Below are 10,637 nucleotides of genomic sequence, written 5' to 3'. Positions count from 1 at the left end.
TACCACCAAACTGCACAGATCAATAATACATTAATGATTAAATTAACATTAAATTCCAGCGCTTTTTAATGCCCTAAGCCCTCTTATCGACCCGAATAAGGAATACTACTTTCCTGTTGCTGGTGTGTAAAAAATCCTCTTCTACGTCTGGCCCATTGGGAAGTTTTTGAACACAGAGCAAACACTGCCATCTGCTGGAGGAGACGCAGCTTAACAGGAAAAATAAGAGCTCACTCCCACGTATCAAACCATTTTATTTGTATACAGAGCACCGGATGCTACTTTCTTTCCAATCAAAGAAAAAAAAAAAAAAAAGCAAATCAAATTTTAAATATGAACATCAAGCACATTGGTGAGTGGTTTCACAATAAACACTTAATTTATGCTTATCAAAATGACTTTTTTTTTTGTTGCTTATTTGAAAATGAATTCAATATACAATGTCACTGGGATACAGCAGGGGGCGTTATTGTTCATTTACAGGACTCTTAAAAAGACAACAGATCAACAACGACTTTGTTCGGGAGGAAATCACACGACCAGGAGATCTAACTGCCAATCTGGGTCGCTGATGTGATTTTACCAGACTGTTTTGTAAAAGTCAGAACTGGACTCCAGTAAGTCACACTGTGCTGGTTTGCGTGTGTGTGTGGTTTTATTTTTAGTGAAAGTGATTCTAAAAGCCAGGGGGCGCTCTTCGGAGTCTATAAGGTGCGGGAGTGGAAGGGACTGGAGAGGCGAGTCTCAGGAGTTTACGATCACTTTTTTCTGCTCTCCAGGTTATTGAAGTTGGCTGGCCTAATCTTCATTTCTGCAAATTCGATCGAGTGTTCGTGGCCCTTCCAATGGAACCAGTTTATCCCCTGTGGAGAAAGAAAAAACCCAGAAATACAGCTGCTAACACGTCATTAAATGCGCTCCGTAGAGAGACACAAATCTTTTTTTTTTCTCGCTGTTTTGCATTAAATCAAAGTAAATTTGACTTTTTGGGGAGGCGAGGAGGATTACCTGGCCTAAAAAAGCCGAAATAATGAGAAAGAGGAATTCTTATATCAGCTACACATTTTTCTTTATAGTCAAAAAATGACATACTAATATTACTCCGCTTTTAAGTAATTTGAAAAAGTCTAAAATGATGATGTTATGAATTTGTGAGCTCCCAATAAACTTGATGTAATTTGGGCATTTCTTCATGACATTTAAGAAAACAAACTCATATTTTAAAAGGTACGTCTCCCAAATATTGAGGAAATATACATAATACTCTGTGCAAATGAAAACAAACAGAAGAAAACACCAACTTTTCTCACTCATAAATCTGTCATTTAGCAACCCTGACTGACCTGGAACGTTAGGTGTTAATTTCATCTCATTTAAGTGAGACACTGTGAAACGTACTGTTTAAAATAGTAACTTTCTAACATCATAGTTCATTAACTTAAAATTCCTAAGAGAAAAGAAACACTAAGATCATGAGAAATATAGGTCCATTGACAGGACTCTATTAATCAGGGAATAAAGTTACAGAAATACTAAAATAAGCATAAAAGCCCAAACAGCTTTTTCAAGTGAACTCGGCTTTTCAAAAAGTAAAAAAAAAAAAAAAAAAAGATAATACATACCTTACTATGACTGCTGTCACCGTATTTCCCCATGAGGTTCACACGATGGCAGTTTTTATACCAGAAGGCGCCTTTGTAGGACAAGGCGCAGTTGGTCACAGCAATGTCGTTATCGTTGTCGTAGGTGGAGAAGGGCCGGCCCTGATGGTAGGACATGGAGTCGCCTGGTAGCACATCAAGTAAAAGACGATAATAACGAGTTCCACACAGTCAACTCCAAAGGACTGACTTGCTTCAAATAGTTTTTATCAATGGAAGAGTTCAACAAGCTTGGAAATACTTGACTCTTCTTACAAAGGTGCCTTTGCATGACTCAGAGGCCCTGATTCACCAACTCATGGTGTTTATTTTTACATGTATTTTGGGCTCAATATTGACTATGTGTAAGCATCTAATTCACAAGGCAAATAGCACTAATATGTTGGTGCAAACGTGCCCACCACTTTTCTGCATCTGATGCTCTTTCTACTGTAAATATGACCTTCTGCCGCATAAAACAAACAAAAAAAAAAGTTAAAACGTAGAAATGTTTCCTCACAACAACCCCAGACTTTGACAAATGAAGTACCCAGGCTCTTTTATAAACTCTAAGAACAATATGTCTCTCTCTAAATGGGAAGAAGCATATCTAGGATCTGTCTATCTATGTATATTGCCATCGTGTTCCTCTTTTCCAGGATTGGGCCATGGGGGTAACAGGTCTAGGAGAAAAGTCCAGAAACCCTCTTCACTGAGGAGGTTCATGTAAGCAGTTTGTACCCAGATCGGTGTCCAGACGAAGCCCTATATACGTCTTTTCTACCTTCCAGTCCACCCTGCCTTCACTAGTAAACAAGACTCCAAGATACTCCTGGCAGAGACTGACCCCTGACCTGCAGGAAGCGCCGTTTTCTTTTGGGGTTAAGACAAAAGCTGACTTTCACTCTTGTTGCCTTCTGCACCAAAATACCCGAAAATTTGCTGAGGGTCATTGAATATTGATACCAATAGAACCACGAAATGCAAAAAACACACCACTGTCAGAGAGTTAGTACTTTTAAAACTAGCCACACAATTTAGAGTAGTGGGGATTTTTAAAGGATGATTGGACCTCTCTACAATCATCTGCCTGTCTCAGTTCCAAAGGGAAGTACAAAAGATTTGAAGCTGAAAGATCCTTTCAGTGCTTTGGAAGACATTAGGCCATTTAAGTTTCCAGTACTTAATGGCACTGGAAAAATAAGTTTTAGGACGAGGTTTTGCTCTGACTTCAAATTATCAGAGTTATCCTGTAGCTTTTATGCAATTCCAAAGTATTTTTCTTCTAGATTGAATTTTACCCCTAGCTTGTTTAGTCAGAATCAAAGCATTTTGAAGTTCAGCAATGAAAAGCTTAAAAAGTGGCACAGCTGATCTTTAAACAAAAAGCAGATAGGTAGTAGGACATTTTGCCTTGTGTAGCTGATGGTGCTGGTGGCTCAAAGTTCTACAGTTCACAAATTGTCATCAAGGGGCGAACCAATTTAACAACAGCAGCTTTAAATACTCCCTCAATCAAAGCGTATTTTTAACATACAATGACCCAGTCAAAGTCCAGATCTGCATCCAGTTGAGAATCTGTGGTAAAGTTTTTCCATTTATCATCTCCTGAGTGTCCACTCAATAAAAATGTGTCACATGCTTTTTCAGCTTTCTTTGCTTTGGGGAAAAAAAAATCCAATGGAAACCATGTGCCACTCCTGTTTGTGCATCTGATAAGATCCCAATGTGGAGAAGCTCAAATGGAGGGTATATTTCAGCCACCCACCGTAAATGACAAGGATTCAAACTTCAGATTAACTTTGGACTGTTGCGTACCTGCTGTTCCACTATAAGCTCCTAAGTAGACTTTGTATCGTGTTCTCGGCTCGGCAAGCGTGAACTTGTCATACTGCGCGTAGGCTGACTCTCCGTTATCTCGCAAGTCCACCCTCAGCTCGTAATGTCCCAGAGACGTGATTTTCTGGAGGTTGGAGAGACCTATGGGCCAAGTTTAAAAAGAGCGTGTGTCAGAAGGTGTGTGGGGGAGGGAGGAGAGTGACGGATGCCAGAAGGGGAATTCTCTTACCCAGCCAGAACTCATCACTCATGTTCCCGAAGCCGGCTGTGTAGCTCTTCCAGTTCCTGAAGAATTCCAGCTTTCCGTTCTGGCGCCTGAGGAAAACCTGAGGAGTGCCACAACAACAGCTAAGGTCTCTCCAGGTCTGTCTATCATACATCATCAGGAAAACAGGTGCCGCATAGCGGCTAGCCTATTCTGTGTGATCTTGTGGTGTGAAAGTGGTTCCTCACCAACCATCCTCCGCCATCTGTGGTCATGTCACAGTAAACCTGAATGGGTTGGCTCTCCTCTCCTCCTATGTAGACGGTGTACAGACCAGAGGTGGTCTCCCCATTCGACAGAATCTGAGCGCAGTCCCGGGGGCGAGCGTGCATCTGTCCAGCTGGAACGCCACATGTTTGAAATACATCAGAGGAAGATAGAAGCACTTTATCTTCAAGAAATACATCCCACAACATTCAGGGTCATGAGTGGGAATGACGTTTGGAAAGAAAGAAAGCAAAGAAGGTTAAAAAAAAGAGAAGGTTTTTCCATCCGAGCAGTTTGGGGAAAAGGAAAAATAGGCACGGGTAATCTGCTTTTGCTGGAATTAGCATTAGAAACCCATCTGGAATGTTGCGTAACCAGTAATCAGAGCCTTCGGTGCCGACAAAAATCACATTGAAAGGTGACTTTTAGCGATGGATGCAAATACCGAGAGGTTTTCTTACCTTTACTGGTGGAAAAGGTGGTGGTTATGTAGCGACTCCTCTGACCTCCGGAGATGGCCTGAAGGCGGACACTGTACTCTGTCGAGCCAGTGAGCTGAGACATGCTGTAAGACGACGCTGTGGGGCTTAGCATTACCTCCTGCAGTGGCAAAAATAAATAAATTCTAAATTAACAGAAGGTTGTTGCTGCAGTTGTGGCCAAATGTTTTCAGATGTGGAGTTTTCCTGGCTGTTAAACCTGAAAGGTTTCCACCTAGGCCAGTTTCACACCGGGAGAGTTTTGTGGGGAGGAAGGACCACCTTTGTTTGGCTTGGTTTCTTTTCACGCTATGCTTTTTAGAGTGGCTCACACCCTTCAAAACGTTGTCATGAAGTTTCAACAGATGCTAGCTTGGGGAGCTATCAGAAATAGCTGCCCAATGTAAGCAGGAGTCAAGGCAGCGAGCAGCAATGGTTTAATCGTTTTCACATGGACGATAAGACATGTCTTGGTTCAGTTTCTCTTTTTATATTTCACCGCAATTTCACTAACAAAGGCTCTTATATGATGGATACAATAACAAAAGTTCTAGAAGCATCTACAAGATGTACTTATTTCCAAGACTTTTAAAAACCCTTTAAAGATGTTCAGAGAGACCGGCTGCTTGACTTAATTGATTTTAGGCGCTTTTTAGGCAATTGATTTTTAATTGATTTGAAAAGAATTCTTCAGTTCAATCCAGACGAGCCCGGCTTCGGCCTTCTCAATTCTCCTTGATTCTCCTCACCCTTCACTGCTTCATCTGGGCTTTCTCGCATCGACTTGGATTTCTCCAGTAGAATTTCAACCGGGCCGATCATCGAACAGAAGGAAAATCAATGACGTTGATTTTCCTACACCGTCTTAGAATTGGAGTCTGCCTATGGTTGTAGTTTGCCAATGGCCATTCAGTCCATGTTGGCCATTCTACCAAATATCGAGCAATTAAAGTCAGAGTAAGAGGAATCTTTAAGACATATTACTGCTGGCAAAGATGTCTTTGCCCCACTCATTAGCAGCTGTCTTGTTTGACTCAGTATTTCTCTCTTTGCAGTGGCTGATGGTTGTTTGCAGCGCATGTAATTTCCAGTAATCTTCATAGAGTAGCTTTCTTCTCGGTCCGGCTGGTGCATTACATAAGTCACAGCCAAATGTTAGCGATTGGTTAAAATTAGCAGTCGTCTCTCAAAAGCCAAGGGTACAGATCCTTTGTATGACGAAAAATGTAAAACAAGGCGCAGGTGTTCACCAGGTAAGTCCAGGCCTTGAGAAGTTAGATGTTCTATAAGCGAAGAGAGTAGCAACCTGTAGTCTACATGTCCCTGATGTAGCTTAGCTGGTAGAACTCCATCAATTACTTTGTAAATGTACCAGTGGTTTAGTTTGCTAGTGGACAGAGGAGACCAGTCCAACCTCTCACATTAAAAACACTGTTGTGTAAGATCTTTTGAGATTCACTACAAATCAAAGAGCACCATTATTGGCTTAGTTTAAAAGAAATAATAATTAAAAAAAGAAACAGCTGCAAGAAAAAGGCCTGTTCTAATTTAGGTTTCTTCACTAGTTGGTGAATTGCTTCCTCTCAAGAGATTAGGTAAAAGTCATTCACAGCCTTCAAAGCTGCTGTGATATTTTCTAAAACCAGATTGAAGACTGGGTAACATATAGTGTGATGTAAAGTGCTCTTTCAATAGCTTTTGCTGTGCGGATTATTCAATCAAAGACCAATGTTTTTTGGGGTCCAGAGTTTTATTTTTTGGGTCACACCAGAGGTTGGATGAGTTGTCCGACCATCTGATAACAACAACTCTGGCTTGTTTAAGTTGGTCCAAACTCCTCTGGTGTGAAGGCGCCCTTAGTTATGCCTCATGACACATTCCTTTGTCTTGATGGAAAAAGCATTGCTCATCAACTGCTGCTTAATCATTGGGAAAAGTTGCTTTTGGAAGATTTGACACCATTCATCATTCATTCTTGGTTTGTGATTTTTGGGGGAATTGTGAAATCTCTTGGTCCACACTTGAATGGCCTCCAGAGGCTTCACTGTCAGCTTGGCACAGGAGCTGTGAGCGTCTTGCCTTTTCTTCATCAGGACAGTCCTTTTTCTCAATGTCCCAAGCAATCCTTTGGAGTCCAATCCAGCAAGATGTCAGTCTGAGCTTGGTGTTTTTCTTGGAAATAATTTGCTCATTTGTTGCCCTTAATGATACCAGGCAATCATCCAGAGGTGCCTTTCTTACAAAACCACTTAAAACATTCCTCCTGCCATTTCTGACCAAGCTCTGCACTGGGGTGAACTCAGTCCCTTGGTCAAAACATGGAATTTGCTGGGCTATATTGGATAGCAACTCTCTCGCCGAAGTCCTTGATGGTTTGATTACTAGTTGATTTGGGTGCAGTCTTACTTGCAGAAGTTTTCTCACATGTGGTACTTTTCTTACGCAAAGTAATGATGATGGCACTTGTTTTCTTAGAGGTAGACATGGGCAAAGTACCCAAAAATTCCTCTACTTCAAGAAATTACTCAAGTAAAGCAGTTTTTGATAAAAAAGACTTCCGAAGAACTGAGGAACTGATCAAAACATCAATCATTTAATATTCAAAAATCACATCATCAGATTTGTGAAAATAGAAAGTTATGTGGAAATGTTGGTATTTTTAAGAAGTCAAATGAAAGTTATTCATGTAAATAACGTAGCTGCAAAATAGCAAAATCAGACAAAATGAACATTTTCTAAATCAGTTTCTTTCGATATAAAACTTGTGAAACTGTAACAAAACCTGCAGGTGTGTGTTTGTCCCTGGTGAATTTTTGGTTAAAGCAAACTCCTTTTCTATTAAGTGACGATACTTACAGTGGGGTAGAGCCCAGAAATTTGACTCAACTAAGAGTAGCGATACTTTATTTTACTCAAGTAAAAGTATAAAGTAAAGCGTAGTAAAAGTATTCATTACCCAAGTAGATGTAACTAGTTACTACCAAACTCTGCATGGATTCTAGATCAATCATTCTGTTCTTGTCAGATGAAACTGTGTTTATTGAAATTATGCCTGCACATCATTTGGCTAAAACATCCGATGCACATTTCTAGCGGGAAAACTGAAGCAGTAAAGTAAGCGATTTAAAAGTGTACATACTCTGATTGCATCGTCAGAAGAGAAGAAGGTCAGCACATAGCCAGAGACGGCAGCGGTAGGGGGTTGCCATGTCAGAGTGGCGCTGTCAGTTTGAACGTTAACAGCCATCAGGTCGCGAGGAGGATCCACGTCTAAAAAAAAAAAAAAAATCACAGTAAAGTTTAGAATAATCGTTCTGGGAAGCTGCCATGCACAAAACGTCAGTAAATATTTCTTCCTCAGTGTTTCCTGACCCACCCGTGGAGAACTCAGTAACAGTGGACGCACTCCTCTGAGCCTCTTTCACACCATAAACCCCAACCCTGTAGAGAGTTCCTGGAACCAAGGTGTTCATCTGGAACTCCACTATGTTCCCAGAAACATGCTCCACCACTGGGGACACTGGGGAGAAAACCAAATGGCACAGTCCAGCCAGAGAGATGGAAATGCTGTGACAATCAGGAAGGTTTTCAGTTGACTTCTGAGTGAGAAAATCACCTGCGTCGGCGCTGTAGGTGATGACGTAGCCGTCGACAGTGGCTACAGATGGCTGCCACAGCAGCAGAGCCGACGTGTCCGTGACATTGATGACAGTCAGACCTCGCGGACTGTCCAAAGCTGGAGAACACGCACAAGAAAAACATGCTTTTTTTTTTGTTCATTTACTAATGTCTCGACAACAAGATGAGAAAACCCTAGGAACAGATGAAATCCAACCTGTGGTAACCGTGCCGGTGCTGGGCTCACTCTCCTCCAGACCCTTCAGGGAACTCAGCGTCACTTGGTACGTCTTTCCGGGAAACATATTGATCAGCACCATCTCAGACACGCCGCCGTCCGCCGTCACGATCAATGGGCTTCCTGGGAAAGAGAGGGAACGAACAAACAAACGGCGGTGCCATGGTGACAGATCACACTGCTTTTATTACTTGCATTTCCAGCACTAATATGTGCTGCGGCTGACTTTAAAAAGTCTGGAGCTGGAGATTACAGAGGTCGAGCTTTAGAAGAGCAACTCTTGGCAACTAAAACACGTCACGTAGTGCAAAGTGGGCAGGTTGGATGAGATCCAATTTACCAATCCTAATCTGAAACTGACAATATGTCATAGGATTAAAAGATGTATTCCAAGCAAGCTGGGGGTGACCATCATGTCTGCATCGAACTACATGACAATCTGTACAAATATTATTTTAAAAAAATCTAAAATGATCAAGTCATTGGCAGAGAGCTTTGACTGCACAATTGACTCTGCCAATGCATTTTTCTTAAAAATGTCATTTCATTTAAAGTGAGATGAAGAGGTTTTCCAAAGCTGTAGCATTTTTTTTGTCATGAAGCATTATAAAACAAAGAAATAACTGACCAAAAAAGTCTCACTTTTTGTACTAAGCACTGACTATTTGTGGAGAAAAATAATGACCTAACACATACAGTAACTACATCAAAAATGAGTAAATCTTTTGACTCTTTTGTTTGAAGAAAGCATCTACTCTGACAGGTGCCGGAAAACGTTTCTAGGAGAAATATGTCCTCCGCAAAACTTACAATATGCAAGAACTTCATACAATGTATGGCATATGACGATAAAGCATCATGGCTTGGATCTGTGTTGTACCAGTCAAGCAAAACTTGAATGGTGCAAAGTAAACATGTTAAAAAAAAACATTAAAAACATCTATCAGTAAAAGATACAAAACTAAAGATCATAAACTATTTGGGAAAACCTGCCGCAAACAGGTCATGTGACCAAGTCTGTAAATGCTAAAAATGATCAAGTCATTGGTGAGCCACATCTCCGGAGAACACTGTTGGGTTCTGGTGCTGTTCTGCAAAAGAACCACTTATCTCTACAGCTACGTAGTCTAAAGTTGAGTTGAATTGTCAAACTTACTGCATATAAAAAATGCAAACACAAAAAACGAATATCTAGAAAGTTTCAAGTCGTTTCTGCACACGACAAAAAACTACTGTATTCTGCTTCTGACTAGTTCATGTGATTTTTGCTGTACATTTATACAAAAACACAACTAACTACCACTGCAGTGAACTGCAACCGTCAGAAAACTACAACCCTGACATCAGTTTTACCTCCTTCAAAGGGCACGTAGGTGATCCTGTAGTTATCCACCGGAAAACGTGGAATGGACCAGTGAACTACAGCCGTGGAGTCCGTCACCTCGGTGAAACGCAGTCCTCTCGGCGCGCTCAGACCTAGCGGAGCGCAAAAGTGAACGCACAGATGGTGAATTCCTGTGAGGAAAATGTCAGGAAACCATTCGACCGGATTCCATACGACAAGATCGGCCTGAACCAGAGGATCAAAGATGATTAGTGGAACTGTCGTATCATCGCGCTAAAGCAACGCTCGAAAAGAAAGGAGAGTTAGTCTGAAAATGTGACACAGCAGCTTTTAAAAAAACATTTCTTTCATATACCTGTTTGAACAACCCCCGTTATAGGCTGGGATCGCTGGTCCAACGAGAGGCCATAGAGCTCAAATTCATACTCAGTCCCACTCATGAGCCCAGTTATGACCTTTGTTCGCTCACTGCCGTGGACGTTGTGCTCCTGCGGATGAGCTAATCTTTTACTGTCTCTTATTTTGATCAGAAATCTGTCAAACTGGTCTTCGTCGGCCGTCCATGACAGGCGGAAGCCGTCGGCCGTGATGTCCGAAACGAAGATCTGATCCACTTCCGGCTCTGCCTCTGGTTAGACAAGGAAACAGGAACGGGCAGCAATGGGTTTTCGGCAACAGTGGTGATTGTGGAAGAGGTCAGATATCAGGGAAAGTAGAAGGTAGAAGGTTTATAATCCAGCCTGCTCAAGTATCCGTTAGTGTAAATCAGTCCGAAGACGACTCAGGAAGCACATACAAGAAGAAGAAGATGATGATGGGAGGATTTTCTTGTAGTTGTTTTTTGACGTCAGAGTGTCGGTCGAGACGAGTCCCCCATGCAAACTGGATTCATTCAGCGCACATCAGACTATAAAACTATTCATTTAACCTTTTAAAAGGCTTAAATCAACAGACAAATTCATGCTCAGAGAGTCTGTTGATTTATCAGTGTTTTCCTACATTTTTT

General features: G+C 41.4%; 1 protein-coding gene across 6 annotated transcripts in view; it reads right to left on the bottom strand.

Moving 5' to 3' along the window:
- Positions 1 to 234: 234 nt before the first annotated feature.
- Positions 235 to 10,637, bottom strand: part of tnca (tenascin Ca) — a 41,781-nt gene continuing 31,378 nt past the window's right edge. For 5 of the 6 annotated variants that reach the window (XM_044144827.1, XM_044144828.1, XM_044144829.1 and 2 more), the window contains 12 exons: positions 9,987 to 10,259; positions 9,640 to 9,762; positions 8,266 to 8,409; positions 8,047 to 8,166; positions 7,807 to 7,950; positions 7,570 to 7,700; positions 4,413 to 4,551; positions 3,933 to 4,084; positions 3,709 to 3,805; positions 3,459 to 3,620; positions 1,623 to 1,786; positions 235 to 863 (listed from right to left, as the gene is read on the bottom strand). In XM_044144827.1, the coding sequence (XP_044000762.1) occupies positions 759 to 863; positions 1,623 to 1,786; positions 3,459 to 3,620; positions 3,709 to 3,805; positions 3,933 to 4,084; positions 4,413 to 4,551; positions 7,570 to 7,700; positions 7,807 to 7,950; positions 8,047 to 8,166; positions 8,266 to 8,409; positions 9,640 to 9,762; positions 9,987 to 10,259 (1,754 nt within the window). In that variant the 3' untranslated portion in view covers positions 235 to 758. The remainder of the gene's footprint in view (positions 864 to 1,622; positions 1,787 to 3,458; positions 3,621 to 3,708; positions 3,806 to 3,932; positions 4,085 to 4,412; positions 4,552 to 7,569; positions 7,701 to 7,806; positions 7,951 to 8,046; positions 8,167 to 8,265; positions 8,410 to 9,639; positions 9,763 to 9,986; positions 10,260 to 10,637) is intronic. The other variant, XM_044144832.1, reaches the window with a different exon arrangement.

This window comes from Gambusia affinis, linkage group LG17 (genome assembly GCF_019740435.1).
Source record: "Gambusia affinis linkage group LG17, SWU_Gaff_1.0, whole genome shotgun sequence".
NCBI classification, from domain to species: Eukaryota; Metazoa; Chordata; class Actinopteri; order Cyprinodontiformes; family Poeciliidae; genus Gambusia; species Gambusia affinis.
Note: the sequence above shows the minus strand (reverse complement) of the source record. Positions and strands in the feature narration are given on the sequence as shown.